The sequence below is a fragment of the Cucurbita moschata genome, unplaced genomic scaffold (genome assembly GCF_002738365.1).
Source record: "Cucurbita moschata cultivar Rifu unplaced genomic scaffold, Cmos_1.0 Cmo_Scf00019, whole genome shotgun sequence".
Taxonomy (NCBI): Eukaryota; Viridiplantae; Streptophyta; class Magnoliopsida; order Cucurbitales; family Cucurbitaceae; genus Cucurbita; species Cucurbita moschata.
The window spans coordinates 932702-947363 of record NW_019268535.1 but is presented as its reverse complement, the minus strand read 5'-3'; the positions used below and the strand labels follow the sequence as shown (position 1 = coordinate 947363).

Genomic DNA, 14662 nt, shown 5'->3' with positions numbered 1-14662 from the left:
AAAAAAAAAAAAAAAAAAAAAAAAAAAAAAAAAAAAAAAACAAGAACCAATACAAAAAAAGTGCACAAGAAAACTGCAACCAACACACTTCAATGCTTCAAAGACTCACCTAACCACCATGCATCAGTTCATTGTTTTGAAAAGTCATGGATATGGGCAGGATTGGTTCATCCAAAAAGCACCATTTTCTCTGAGAGACTCCATTTTGGCCTTTTGCTATAACCAAAACAAAGAGCATTTTATATAACTTTTCACCTCCGAAGTTGATTAATTATTTATAGGGTGGAATGTTGATAGGCTAAGCAAGATCAGGCACCTTAATTGGCAGTGAGAATCCCTGGGTTAATTGGGAAAGTTTGAATTTAGAGGCAGTAATAAACATGTGTAAAAACATAGTAAATGGTTTTTCAAATAATGTAAAATAGTTGGTAGAAATAATGCTCAAATAATTGTACCGACTGTCTGCTGCCTTGGTCATTCACTCGATGCCGCCCTGGTCAAGAGCGCCAAACCCATATTGAACTCTCCAAATTTCCAGCAAAGTTCCTGTAATTTTATGGGCTGGAAATAGTTACTAATAAATAATTGGTCAAAAGCCAGAGATAAAGGACAAGGGTAAAGGATATTAATAATAACAAATTAAACAAGCATGTTAACTCCGCTGACCAATCAGTCAAGGCAGCATTGTGACGAAGAAGAAGCATTAAAACCTACAAGAAAGAAAATTTAGAGCAAGACTGCGTCGTACAGCTGAACATAAATGAGATTCTCGCCACATTTTTATCATCAAGACGGGTGCAACATTAATCTAATATGCTGGTTGGTGGGTGTGACAGATAATTTTTTAATACAATATGGTTCAATTTCAAAATAATGAATTGGGTCTACCTACTATAATTGAAGTGGCAACAAATCTATACACACGTTGATCTTTACAACATTTCTCTCCGGAGTTTATAAACAAAGAAGCTCCTAACATTTCCATATTCATTTGGGACTATCATGGATTTGTTGGCAAGGTTTGGTCTATCGCATCCCCAATGAAAGAATATCTACAAAATCTGCAAACAGCTTTATCAACAGAGCTCTTGATGTTCCAAAAAACCTCTGCCTGGCTGACCTTTGGTTGCAGTTTACACCTTAGAAAGCGTCTGTGCTATCTCCTAATATGGAGAGAGAAAATGGAGCAATAGCAACGTTAAATGATTGTTCTCCCACAATGTCGATGTACTTCATTTCATAGTCACCTTCCTGCACCACATTTAGTAAGAACTCAGGTTTACCACCCATTTTCATAATGCCAGAAAAGCATGAATTCACAAGTAAGATTAAGATCTAATTTATGATGTAAAAGTAAAAGAAATTAAACATTCTGTTTTTCCAATTAAGAAAAATTCCACTCATAAAATGAGCAGATGCGTAGAATTTGAAAGAAAACATGATGTGATATGCAATGTGAACGAGCAATTACCAAATGATAACAGTTTATTTAGCATGCAATTTCAAGAGAAATGCCTCGTGAGGCTTTTTCTTTTTCGTCTACCATGGATGTTCAGGCTTGTTAGACATTTCTGAGTTTAAAAAAATATCAAGAACTTACAGCTTCTTACCTTGTTAGACATAAATAAGAAAGAAAATAATATTGCATCATGGATGTCCCACTAAAAAGCAAAACAAAAAATTCCCAATGAAAGCGTGTTCGAAGTGTGCACTCCACATGTGAATTTATGAAAACAAGTTTGACTATAAATTTTACTCAACATGTTTAAGACAATACGTTATAGCAGTCCTTCTACTGGATCAGAAAAACTGAGATAATTACAAATGGAAAAAGAATATAAAAAACAAGAAGTTCATATAGGTAAATCGTTCTAACCATTCTACCATTAGCAGTAGTTAATGGGCATGCTGATGAATATTCAAAGCCAGTCTTGGGAAGTATAACTGGTTGTTCACCAATAACACCAACACCCCTGCAAAAATAAAAAACACGTCCAGGTTGAGCGGGGGAAGACCTTCACAGGCTTAATGCATCAAGGAGGAATGTATATAAGCAAGTCAAACTTACCGGACATTTTCTGTTTTCCCATTTGCATCAGTGATAATCCAATGTCTTCTGAGAAGTTGAACTGGCCGGTTTGAATTATTGGTTATTCTAATTCGATATGCAAAAAAGTACTGATTCTTCGAAGGCTGGCTTCGGCCTTCTATGTAAACACTCCTGACTTGTACCCTTATACCCTACATGATAGGAATGACATTAGAAGGGAATTAGTAGTATTATAGGGGTTTATTAGTAAATAATAGAGAGTTAGTCATTGTATTTGATTATGAATGGGGAAGTGGGAAAGGAGGAAGTTAAGCATTGATTCAGTTGGTTTAGGCCTGAGTGATTTCAAGATAGAAAGGATCCAAGTACCTCCAATTACTTGCGCGATCGTGTAGTTCTCTTATCTTTTATTTTGGTTCATAACACTACAGAATCAATCAAAATTATGTCTACTGTCAAGATTTTCATCTGCTCACACATGGAGATTCTAGCTTCTACACACTCCGTTTCTCTAATCAATTTATTCTGGAGGGAATGATTATCATTTTCTAATAGCGCATAGGATAGTATGTTTGATTCAGATAGCAAGAGGAAGTTACTTTTATAAATTGAAAAAACGGTATGTTATTTAATCCATCAATAACATTCATAAGAAGATAAAAAAATGTACCAAAGTTGTCGCATCACTTGCACACTTCAAAAGACTGTGAGGAGCAATTTCATTCAGATCATCACGATATTTAGCAGCATCCTGAAAATAAATTTTTTCAAATAGATAAATGCAAAAAGGTAGTGGTGAAAACATGGTATTACGAGATGTAATAAAGTTGTGGAGTCAGTCAAGGCTGCAGCCATCGACTTGTGCCAAGCTTGTACAGAAATTAATAAAATATATTTATCAAATTATTAACCCCAAGGGCCAAAACTGAAAAAGGCATATGTCCATCGGTTTTGAAGTCATTATACTTATCAGTCATTCATAGAACAGGGTGATAGGTGCCATTAGTCTATTTTATGTCTTCCTGTTGTCAGGATCAAACGAAATCAAAGCAACTAAATCAACCAGAGTATTATGAAGAACCCGAATAACAATTATGCAGTACTGAGTGCTCGAAGAACATTCTGTTATAGTCTACTCTCAAGTCTCAAGTAAAATGAAAATATTGTCAATGATGAAAGATTTCATAGTAGAATAGCATGGCAATACGTGACGAGATCTGGAACAATGTGTACCTCAAACCTCTCACTAGAAATAGCCTCCTTCATCAGTCTTCGAAGACGCAAAACTGGCTCTTCCTCTTCAAATAATTTCAACGAGTCACGTATCCTTGCAGCTTCTTCATAATCCTGGAGTTAGCAAGTGACATTCAGAGGAAAAATCCATAAACTGAACGTAGCATCTGAAAACGTTAGAATTACAATTGTTTCACCTACTAATCTAATGTAGTCTTTTGGGGAGGGGCCTTCAAGTTTCTAGAGGGCGCATCTAGTCAGATACTTGGACTTTTTCAGGCCATAAATTAAGGCCAAATGAGGGAACCAGTGAATGTCCAAGCATATTCAGATTGCAAAACATATTCCAGTCCTGATATTGCCTTTCCATTCAACCATATTTTACATGGAAAGCTACAGACAAAATAGAATCTACAACCGAGCAGACATGAGAGAACTCCAGCACATAGAAACAATAGAACACGAGGAAACGCATATCTGATCATAAACAAACATTTATAAATACAACAAAGCTCCTTAACCAGAAATCTCTGCGGAATCAATCTAACTAGCAATTAAAAGATGACCTAGAGGAAATACTCAATAATCCGATGCATCAACGAAAATTAAAGAGGAGAAACAGTTCATACTCCCATATCATTTTGGATACCTACTTAACTGATTCCACCAGACGAGTGAACTTCGCCAATTAGCTTAAACACGTTGATTTATGAGACTCATAGTTGTGAGAGAAAGAGAAAACAAGAGACAGACCTCGGACTTGGCGGCAACCTCCAATTGCTGCTTCAGTAGTGCATAAGTTTCACTGCGGGACAGAAACGAACGACTCCGACTCGTACTCGCACTCTGGCTCTGACTTCCTCCACCATCACCATTCCTCTCCGAAGCGCATGCTACAATCCTACAGTTTCTTCCAAATGCTCGACGACCTCCGAAACACCTCATCATCCCGACCTCCATTTCCGGAACACAAAAGCTTCCTCGTCCCGGTAAATTCATCCTCGACCCCGCATTAAAATCACCAAAAACCTTGAAGCTCAAAGAATGCATCCTCACCTCTTCTTCCGAAATCCTTCTGCAATTCTCGCTGTTCGAGATTCTCTGTTCTGATCAATGTAACACGAAGCGAGAACTGGAATCCTGTATGGCAGCGAAGATACTCTGTTCTTCAGCACATAACGATACTTGTACGCGCGTTATTAACTAAAATCCAAAAAAAATTAAGTGAAGTTACGCAATTACCCCTAAAATGAGACTAAAGTGGATGAGATTAAGTAGGGTTTGTGGGAAAAGAGCATTTCACTATTTTCCTTTCTAAATACTTATTTAATGTAAAAGGATTTTCTTTTTAAGTACGTGGAATAGAAATTTACACGTGTCAGATACACTGTGGTCCTTCGTAGTACTGTCGTCTAAGACGAGTGACAGCTGGTGATGGTAATTATACGGAGCTCATTTTTTATTTATATACTTCTAAATTTTCAAAAAATCCAATAACATTTTTAATTATTTAAAAAATATATTAAAAAATAGCTTTAAAACTTTTATTTTGAAATTTTAGAAAAAATTTAAAAATAAAAAATTCCATTAATACCCCTCCCTTTTAATTTTTAATTTTTTTTACTTTAAATATATCTTTAAACTTTTCTTTTATTATTAAATTAACCTTTTTTTTAATTAATTTTATTGCCTAAATTTGAGTTATCATTACGAATTACGACTCTCCGTAATATATGTATTGTCCACTTTGAGCATCTCATAGCTTTGCTCTGAACTTCCCAAAATGCCTCATACCAATGGAGATGTATTCCTACCCATGATCATTCCGTAAATTAGCCTCGGACTCACTCCCAACAATCTTCAACAAAGATTACATTTATAAAAATGAATAAAAATATTCTTCCAAAAAATTTTCAAAATTTTTAATTCCGTATTAATTTTGACGTCTATGTTAGGGTTTAAGTTGTGCTAACAATTCTGTATTATTCTTCAAAAATTTTTAATTCATCCTATTAAAAATACATATTTATACTGTTAGTAAGTAAAAAAAAAAAAAAAAAATTCTATAAAGTTTCATATTTTTTATATTAATATCATATTTAAATTTTTTTTGTTGTTTTTTTTTTTTTCGTGAAAAGGGCAAAAAAGGAAGGATTTTAGAAAGACAGAAAGTTATTCCAATTGATCGCCGGCAGGTGGAAAAATGCATGTTTTTTTTTATATTTATTTTCCAAGTTTTTTTTAGTGCCTTTATTGCTGCCTTTAAAAAGTATTTTATCCATTTTATTGCCATCTTTTAAAAAGTATTTTATTTTTTATATTTTATAAATATTTTGTCCCGCAGCCCCACTGAGGTTGAATTTGGTCAAGGGATAGAAAAAAATACATTATAATTTTTTAAAAAAATTATATATATTTGAAAATAAATAAAATTAAATTTGATGTATTATTATTAAATAAATATTGTAATTAAAAAATTAAAAATAAAAAAATAAATTGGTTTTGGAATATCCGTCGTTGGGCGCTCAATTTTGACTAGTTAATTCCCCAAATTTAAGCGGCTTCTTAGTCCTTCATTCTTGCTATTGCAATCGCGCCACCAACCACTGCTTCACCAACTTTCTCCTCGGCGGACGCTCCGAGGTCCTTCTCTTTCGCCTTGTTCTCTTCTCCGATCTCAGATCTCGAGGTCAGGCCATCGAAATGCAGAGCTCTGCGGTTACTTTATCGCCTGCTCTTCCTCTTCTCAAGCCACGGAGGCCTTTGAGTTCGTCTTTCAGCTCTGGATGTAACTCAATTCGGGTATCTTCTTCGTCTTCCTCGAATTCCAGAGATCTCGGAGACCTGAATGATGTTCGTCTCACTTCCTCATGGCCGCAGCGATCTTGGACTCTGTCTTCGTCTCCTTTTTCCTCCGCGAAACTCCGGCCATGGTCTGGCGTGCTCTCGCTTGCTTCGGATTCTGATGCGAGTCATTTCAAGGTTCAGGCTACTGCGGTGCCGGATAGCGCAGGAGAGGATGCTAGTGCTGGCGGTAATCTGAGGAAAACTTTGGAGCTCGGGTTGTTGTTTGGCCTCTGGTACCTTTTCAACATCTACTTTAACATCTACAACAAGCAGGTTAGGTGTTTTCTTTTTCTTCGAAATTTTACGGTGTTTGTGCATTTTGTGTGGCGCGGTTGTTAGAAATTCGCTGTTATTTTGCTCGATTTGCATGAAATGTCTGTACAGCTAGAAACCGAGGCTTCATAATGTTCCGTTTGTGGATCCTATCGTGAAATAGTTATTCTTATGCTTAAATTATCTTAATAATCAAATACGCATGAGGATTTCTCATAAAGATGTAAAATCAAGATCTCCTAGTAAATCCGTATGAAAATATTTTTTGTATGAAGACCTTGATAATGACGAAGGAACGAAAAGGTATGGTTAATCCCTTGCTGGTATGTTGATACTTGAAAGTTGATTAACCTTGAGAGGTTTTTCTACTCTGCAAACGACCGTAAGTAGCACACTGTGGAATTAGATCCTTAGTATTTATCAAGTAAATTGCTCGCTCGATATTTGGTGCAACTCTTTTACCTGCTTATTCATTTCAACTTTCAACTTGACTTGTATTGGTCAAGATGACTTGAAATGCTAGCTTCTTTGGGAGACGTTGATAATATCTGACTCTACTTGTTTGCAGGTTCTCAAGGTGTTCCCGTTCCCTGTAACTGTCACTGCAGTTCAATTTGCTGTAGGCACTGTACTTGTTGTTCTTATGTGGGGACTTAATCTTTACAAAAGGCCAAAGATCAGTGGTGCTCAGGTAATCGTTATTTTACCCTCTTTCAGGTTTTAGGATTCTTTTGTATGCGTAACTAATTTTTAAAAAATGAATATTCATTGAGGTTTTCTGTTTCCTATATAAAAATTTTCATTTCGAGGTTTTGACTTCTTTAAAACTTAACAGCTTGCTGCTATTCTGCCGCTGGCATTCGTTCACACATTGGGGAACCTTTTTACAAATATGAGTCTTGGGAAAGTAGCAGTATCGTTCACTCACACAATCAAAGCTATGGAGCCATTTTTTTCAGTTATCCTGTCGGCAATGTTTCTTGGAGAGGTATGAATTTATTTACGGTCACAACTTAGATAATCATGTATTTTATGTTTGAGGTCCAAACATTAACCTTTTGTAATATGAGAAAAATGCTTGTGTTGCATCCCTTCTGTCCATTATTGGTGATATCTTAACTCTGATGTTCGTCTTTGTGTCTTTGAAGACTCCCACTCCCTGGGTAGTTGCATCTCTTCTGCCAATTGTTGGTGGTGTTGCATTGGCATCTGCCACTGAGGCGTCCTTCAACTGGTAAGACGAGTGTTTTAGTATATCAATATTCATGTCTACTCTTTTAAATAGACATCTAAAAAATGGATTATTTATGCAATTTCTGATATATCATATTTCTTGTAAAAGGGCTGGATTTTGGAGTGCAATGGCGTCCAATGTGACTAATCAATCTCGTAATGTCCTTAGCAAAAAGGTCATGGTGAAGAAAGATGTAAGCACCACTGATTTGTCTTTCTTGTTATCCACGTAGCTTTTGTTTACAGTTGTATTGTAACGGCCCAGATCCACCGCTAGCAGATATTGTCCTCTTTGGATTTTCCCTTTCGGGCTTCCCCTCAAGGCTTTAAAACGTGTCTGCTAGGGGAAGGTTTCCACACCCTTTTAAATGGAGGTTTGTTCTCCTCCCCAACCAACGTGGGACATCACAATTCCCCACATCACAATTCACTCCCCTTCAGGGCCCAGCGTCCTCGTTAGCACTCTTTCCTTCCTCCAATCGATGTGGGACCGCCCCAAATCCACCTCCTTTGGGGCCCAACGTCCTTACTGGCACACCGCCTCGTGTCTACCCCCCTTCGGGGAACAGCGAGAAGGCTGGCACATCATCCGGTGTCTGGATCTGATACCATTTGTAACGGCCCAGATCCACTGCTAGCAGATATTGTCCTCTTTGGGCTTTCCCTTTCGGTCTTCCCCTCGAGACTTTAAAACGCGTCTGCTAGGGGAAGGTTTCCACACCCTTATAAATGGTGGTTTGTTCTCCTTCCCAACCAATGTGGGACATCACATGTATTGATTTGGAATATATGTTCTATATCTAATGGATGAGAAAATATTATTAATATCTTTGCTCGTTGGTGTGGTAAAGTAACAACGTTTTGTTCTTGAAACAGGATTCAATTGACAACATCACGCTCTTTTCAATTATAACGGTCATGTCCTTTTTCTTACTATCCCCTGTGGCTATCTTCATGGAAGGTGTCAAGTTCACTCCTGCATACCTTCAATCAGCCGTGAGTAACTCAAAATAAAAGTTCTGTTGAAATTTTAGTCAGTTTTGTTTCCGTTCTTCATTGTAATTCCTTTTATTACAGGGTTTGAACCTGAATCAAGTCTACACTAGGTCGCTTCTTGCTGCCCTTTGTTTCCATGCCTACCAACAGGTAAGATTTGTTAGGAGGTCGTAGATATAAACTGATTATCTCGTGTTCAGTTTAAGGGAGGAATTGTTAGGATTAGATTTGATTTAGTTAATTTAGTTATTTGAATTAGATTTGATTTAGTCATATCGGATTTGATTCCGTAATGCTATATAATAGCCAATTTCATTCTTCAATAGAATGAGAGATTTCTCCCTCGATTCCTAACAAGATTTCCAATATCTCGAGTGAGATATCTGCATTTAGACTTTCTCCTGAACATATACTTTAGTTAGTTTTTCTTTTTCTTTGTGTAAATGTCTATGTCTTGCTTCTTGTTCAAATATAGCTAAAATGGATTTGCACTGACAGCCATTGGGGTTACTTTTGCAGGTTTCTTACATGATTTTGCAAAGAGTTTCGCCCGTTACCCACTCGGTCGGTAATTGTGTAAAGCGTGTTGTGGTCATCGTGAGCTCTGTTATCTTCTTCCAAACACCAGTTTCTCCAATCAACTCTCTTGGTAATATTGGCTGCTTCCATCTTCTGCTAATGAATATATGCTAAACACTTATGGATGCATTAAAATACTTATTGTTCTTGAACCAAATCCAGGCACTGGAGTAGCTCTTGCTGGGGTTTTCCTGTATTCAAGAGTTAAGCGCATCAAAGCTAAGCCAAAGACAGCTTAAAGCCTCCCATGAAATTTTGCCTTAATAAGTTGGTTTGCTGCTAGATAACGAAAAATCCATCAATGATTTGTTTGTAGTTGCGCACGATCCATGTAGAAAACAACTGTAAGCTTTTTGTTCTCTTCAGTTTTATACCATTTCTTTCTGCTCTTCAGGATGACTTTTTTTCTTGGTGGATAAATAGCCATCTTCCTTCCCTCTGCACACACGATTCGCTTGGTTTAAATGTCCATCCACAATATTAGAAGCCAACATTTTGAGCTTTCAGGTTTAAACCCGGTGTGTGTTTCCCACTTGTTGCAAACTTGCTTTACTTAACACAGGTGGAAACTTATTGAATTAGGCCGTCACAATGCACTCTTACAAATGGCAGGGTGTAATTATAACTTGGAATTGACTCATGAGTAGCAGATAAGGTAGTTAATGATTTTTACCATTATTACTAGAACTGCCTAATTTATCAGGGTAGAAAGAGATTCCACCTCGGTTGGAGAGGAGAACAAAGTATTTCTTGTAAAAGTGTGGAAACTTCTCTCTAAGTATTTCTTGTAAAAGTGTGGAAACTTCTCTCTAGAAGACGTGTTTTAAAACTATAAGGTTGACGGTGATACGAAATGGGCCAAAACGGACAATATCTACTATCGATGAGCTTGGATGAACTGTTGCCAATGGTATTAGAGTTAAACACTGAGCGGTGTGCCCACGAAGACTCTGGCCCCCAAGGGAGTGGGGTGGATTGTGAGATTCTTATATCAATTGGAGAGGATAATGAAACATTTCTTCTAAGTGTGGAAAAAACGCTGGCCCCCAAGGGGATGGTGGATTGTGAAATTTCTATATCAAAACATTCCTTCAAAGTGTGTAGAAAAATTTTAAAATTTTGAGAGAGTCCGGTTAAGGATAACAATAATCCAGCTTAAATTACAATTTTTGTTCTTAAGCTTTTATTTGTAATTAGTAGATCTTTAAATAGGATAGGTCCACAAACTTTAAATTTTAATAGATTTATTTATTTTTTATTTTGTATCCATAAGGGATTAATATTAGATTTTTTTTTTATAGTTTCAACAAATTTAAAATTTCGGTCTCTTAAATATAAAATTCTAATTTAAAATTAATTAATCATTTCATTTTTAAATATTCATAACATATTCGCTCAAAATTGGAACTTTAAAAATTTATTAAATATTTAAAAAATTCAAGACCGAAGTTGAAAAATTAAAATTGTAATTTGCCTGATGTGAAAATATTTGATTATAAGCCCATTACCGGGTTCATGGATCAATCAGGCCCATTACAGTTCTAACTGGTAAGTTTCAAACGAGCCCACCAAGCCCATTTAGGCCCATATGTGAAAGATTTCGAAACTAGGTCCATATAAATCAAGCCCACGAATTATCGGAAGAAAAGAAAATGGGCAAAATTTCAATTCATCTTAACCGTCCACGTGGTTACCGCTAACTGATCACCGCCATCATCGCAAGGTATGTAAGAAAGCCAAATTTCTTATTATGCTCTGTAATCGTGTTAGATTAGAAAAAAACAATTGGAAAACCAGTCTCCCGAATTCCTGGAGAGAGAGAGAAATCGGTGAGGATGTTGAGTTTCAGTTCGAAGAGGCTTCTAGGGATTGTGTCTAGGGATTTTTCGTCGCCGGCCGTTCAAATCTTCCCGCGATTTTACCACGAGAGGGTTATTGATCACTACAGTAACCCTCGAAACGTTGGATCGTTTGATAAGAACGATCCGACGGTCGGCACGGGCCTTGTCGGTGCGCCCGCCTGTGGCGATGTTATGAAGCTTCAGATCAAGGTTGATGAGAAGACTGGTAAGGTTGTTGATGCTTGCTTCAAGACGTTTGGCTGCGGTTCCGCGATTGCTTCCTCGTCGTTGGGTTCGTTTTTCTTCTCTGTTCCTTAAATTTCTTTATTGGAGAAATTGAGAACTATATTTGTTGTTGATATCTTGCGATTTCATTGTGATTTCTGGAACGAGGAGGGGACAGAATCGGAAACGCATTTTGTTTTAGTGCTCATTAGGTCTCCCGCTTTCAAGTTTTAGCTCTACTGTATGTTTTGATAGGTTCGGAGAGGTATTTTTTCTGATTCCTGCCCTCGAGGATAAGGAGATGGGCATTTAAACTTCATGCCTTTCTTTTAAATCTTGTTCTTAAGTTGATATCTAGGTTCCATTGGCTGTTTCAATAAAATTTCTGCCTGCGGCATGCCATTCCATTCAAGTTATGCGATTTAGAATGTAGCTCGAAGACCGGAATTTCGGTAGCCTTGTTTGTGGATAAATTGCTCCTGAATTTCATTGGACGGACAAAATTATTATTGAAGCTATCGTGACCCATTGTTTGTCCCTCGCCTTGGACGTTGGTAGTCCTGTCACGGTCATCTAATGTCGTTCTCCTAAGGCCGACTAGCATGCCATGTACCATTCTCTATCTTTCTGTTCAGAATATGCAAAATGAAAGTCTTGGTCTCTTGGTCTCTTGGTCTCTTGGTCTCTTTGTCTCTTGCCTTTGCTAGGACTAGGAGTAAATTTAGCTTTTGGGTTTTTCTACTGTATGGGGTAGAGTGGGTTGATCTCGCTCCACATTCTACTTTTGTGTATTTGTTTCTTTAGAAGCTTTTGGTACTTACTGCAAGTGAATTGTGATCTTCTGGTCACATTAGGTTATATATGTAGAGGGCTTTATAAATGTGTGAATTTTGAACTTGCAGCTACAGAAATGGTGAAAGGGAAGCATATGGAAGAAGCCTTAACCATTAAAAATTCGTAAGTTTCATTTACCATGTACTTTTCATCTGATTATTATTCGACGAGTTTTCTTTGTATTGTTCATTTGATGTTTTTCTATTAGATATATCATCTGTTTTTTCTCTTGATGAGTCCTGGGGGAAAGATATATGGTAGTATAATTTCATAGATTGGTATGAAGTGTGGGTAGCTACTTCCATTATCGTAAAAATCATCGTGATGTTTGGTCACATGGCCGAAAAATTTATTTAGGGATGCTAACTTTTTGAAAGTGTTTGTGGTGGAGCTCTGAATTGGTGTTTTATTTCCTTTTCTATTAAAAATACGTGTAAGCATACTCGAAAGTCATTTCAATGTATGTTCTCTGCAGCTATTATCAACAAATAATGGATATGACCAATAGTTTTAAAATTCATATTTGTAGGATTATTTGTGGAACACTACTGTCAACAGTTTTCAAATTTCAGAGTTGCAGCATATGACACATAAAATTTGAATGTGTTTCTGTTGATCGAACTACAAACTACTAACAGCTTTCGTTTCTTTGTGCACTGAATGATCCATGTACTTCAGTTGGTATTTTGCTTTATTGAAGATTCCAATATTTTCTACTTGCACGTTATAGTATGAGATTTCGATTCAAAATTGTACTGTTTTCACTTTTTAAGTGTTTGGCCTTTTTTTCGAGTTGTACTGCAGCAGTCATGCCATAAATCAGTGAGTTTAAGATAATGAGCCAGAACAAACTTGCAGTTTTAGATGCTCCCGGGACTTGCTAAAAGAATAATACCTGAATACATAATAATAATATCATCAACTTACTTTATGCGGTCGCCTTCCTTCTGTTCATCATTCTCCTTTTGGTTATTGGTGTATTCAAAGGGTTCTCGATGTCTTACACAGTTTTCTTATCTATACTCTCCCGGTTTGTGTTCGTCAGGCCCTTTCTTGAATTCATTTGTGAATGCGCATTTTGGTGATTGCATTATTGCATTTACCACCCTCCAGCCTTCAAGGTTTATACTTCGAAATAACGTTGGTATACTCGATGCTGCAGGGAAATTGCTAAACATCTCTCCCTACCGCCTGTTAAGTTGCACTGTAGCATGCTTGCCGAAGACGCTATTAAGGCTGCTGTTAAAGATTATGAAGCCAAGCGTGCCAAATTGATGGGTGATGCTGAAACTCCCCCCGCGGATAAGGCCTCGAACGCTTAGCCAAGTAATGGTTGTAAATGATGTAAAAACTATTATAGTCAATATTTGTAGTCCAAGGTTTTTAATAATCACCTTAGTTTACTTTCAATGTTCTCTTTGATTTCCCCCCTTCCAGGGAACTGGAAGCAAGTGTTAGACCATTGGATTACAGGTTCGGACTGCAGTTTTGATTCTATCACGTCGATTTTCGTTGTTTTTCAAATAATCTCTGAAATTAATGTGGCCTTTTGATTGAGTACTATGCTTCTGCTGATGAGATTTTTAGTCTTTTAGACTCTGCTTGATATTGACTGTGAGCTTTTAGGTACAAGGTGGTTGTGTGCTGGTTAGGTTGTTGTGTGTTGTTTTTCTAGGACGATCGAGTATATACGATCGTGGTTCGTTGCCTATTAGTCGAGCATTTTTGAACCCTGGTCCGCTTATGTTCTAAGATTGTCTCATTCCGTGTGTTTACCTGATTATAGCTCAAGCCTAGCAGAGTTCGGCTGTAAATCAACTTCTATATTTGGACTCTCGTCGTGTACAATGAATTTACGACCTGCTCTATTATAGACGGATCAGTGAAGCTATGTATTTGGTGCTCACAAACGGGGGTTGTGTAGCACTTACTATCGCTTTTGGGTGAGTAAAGTCAACTTGAAATCAGATCTTTTGTGACACAACGAGAAATAATTTTGAAAAATATTTTTTTTTTTAGAACATTATATGAAGAAAATATTATTACTTATTGTAATAATTTTGAAATAATTCGGATATGAATGATTGACTTATATCCTTATAGTATACTATTAGGTAAGTTGTCTTAGTAGGTCAAAAGAGCGAGGAGTTTATAAAATTACAAGAAAATGAAATTAACATATGGGAGTGGAAACATATGACCCGGGCAAGACGCTTTAGACATCTTATACCATTGTGTTTATTTATATATTCGTATACTTTCGCCGTCACAAAAATTTGTGGGTCATGGGTCAACCCTTTAGAAGAGATGCACGAGTTTTATACTTGCCTTTTAACCGTTCCTTCTTTGGTCTCTTATGCGCGAAATAAATGGAGAGATTTTTAAGGGCATACCTTCATGCAAAAGCCTCAAAGGGTTGCCTTAAACGACCTTCAGGTCCACTTGCCTACTCGAGAAATTTGAAACCCTCGGGATGAGTAGAGCGGGTCGAGTCCGCATCGTTGTGTACAATTCTGATCTATCTACTCTTCGGGATAACAATAAGGGAGTC

At 37.0% G+C, this 14662-nt stretch overlaps 4 protein-coding genes across 4 annotated transcripts in view; 2 read left to right on the top strand and 2 right to left on the bottom strand.

Annotated features, from left to right (window-relative positions):
- The window catches only part of LOC111456812, a 6598-nt gene extending 6390 nt beyond the window's left edge, over positions 1-208 (bottom strand). Inside the window, exon 1 of the mRNA XM_023098822.1 lies at positions 110-208. The gene's annotated coding sequence lies outside the window, so the exon portion shown is untranslated. The remainder of the gene's footprint in view (positions 1-109) is intronic.
- A 543-nt stretch (positions 209-751) lies between these two features.
- Positions 752-4456, bottom strand: LOC111456816. The gene is made up of 6 exons (XM_023098830.1): positions 4037-4456; positions 3284-3397; positions 2721-2801; positions 2069-2241; positions 1877-1973; positions 752-1251 (listed from the first exon to the last, which is right to left on the bottom strand). The coding sequence occupies exons 1-6, from the start codon at positions 4331-4333 to the stop codon at positions 1141-1143; spliced, it is 873 nt and encodes a 290-aa protein (XP_022954598.1). The 5' UTR covers positions 4334-4456; the 3' UTR covers positions 752-1140.
- A 1393-nt stretch (positions 4457-5849) lies between these two features.
- LOC111456811 (triose phosphate/phosphate translocator, non-green plastid, chloroplastic-like) lies at positions 5850-9725 on the top strand. Its single transcript, XM_023098819.1, has 9 exons — positions 5850-6403; positions 6972-7094; positions 7239-7391; positions 7552-7637; positions 7746-7830; positions 8513-8632; positions 8714-8782; positions 9152-9281; positions 9374-9725. Exons 1-9 carry the CDS (start codon positions 5987-5989, stop codon positions 9448-9450), a joined length of 1260 nt encoding a protein of 419 aa, XP_022954587.1. The 5' UTR covers positions 5850-5986; the 3' UTR covers positions 9451-9725.
- A 1225-nt stretch (positions 9726-10950) lies between these two features.
- On the top strand, positions 10951-13689 carry LOC111456819 (iron-sulfur cluster assembly protein 1-like). Its single transcript, XM_023098834.1, has 3 exons — positions 10951-11344; positions 12180-12234; positions 13274-13689. Exons 1-3 carry the CDS (start codon positions 11047-11049, stop codon positions 13431-13433), a joined length of 513 nt encoding a protein of 170 aa, XP_022954602.1. The 5' UTR covers positions 10951-11046; the 3' UTR covers positions 13434-13689.
- Positions 13690-14662: the final 973 nt, after the last annotated feature.

Bases quoted from the DNA above. Each gene is read 5' to 3' on its own strand.
- LOC111456819 (XM_023098834.1), top strand. From the start codon at position 11,047: ATGTTGAGTTTCAGTTCGAAGAGGCTTCTAGGGATTGTGTCTAGGGAT. The intron at 11,345-12,179 runs GTTCGTTTTTCT...TTGAACTTGCAG, and splicing joins GATTGCTTCCTCGTCGTTGG to CTACAGAAATGGTGAAAGGG. The intron at 12,235-13,273 runs GTAAGTTTCATT...TCGATGCTGCAG, and splicing joins GCCTTAACCATTAAAAATTC to GGAAATTGCTAAACATCTCT.
- LOC111456816 (XM_023098830.1), bottom strand. From the start codon at position 4,333: ATGCATTCTTTGAGCTTCAAGGTTTTTGGTGATTTTAATGCGGGGTCG. The intron at 3,398-4,036 runs GTCTGTCTCTTG...TGCTAACTCCAG, and splicing joins AGGTTGCCGCCAAGTCCGAG to GATTATGAAGAAGCTGCAAG. The intron at 1,974-2,068 runs GTAAGTTTGACT...TTATTTTTGCAG, and splicing joins GGGAAAACAGAAAATGTCCG to GGGTGTTGGTGTTATTGGTG.
- LOC111456811 (XM_023098819.1), top strand. From the start codon at position 5,987: ATGCAGAGCTCTGCGGTTACTTTATCGCCTGCTCTTCCTCTTCTCAAG. The intron at 7,831-8,512 runs GTAAGCACCACT...TTCTTGAAACAG, and splicing joins AGGTCATGGTGAAGAAAGAT to GATTCAATTGACAACATCAC. The intron at 9,282-9,373 runs GTAATATTGGCT...AACCAAATCCAG, and splicing joins TTCTCCAATCAACTCTCTTG to GCACTGGAGTAGCTCTTGCT.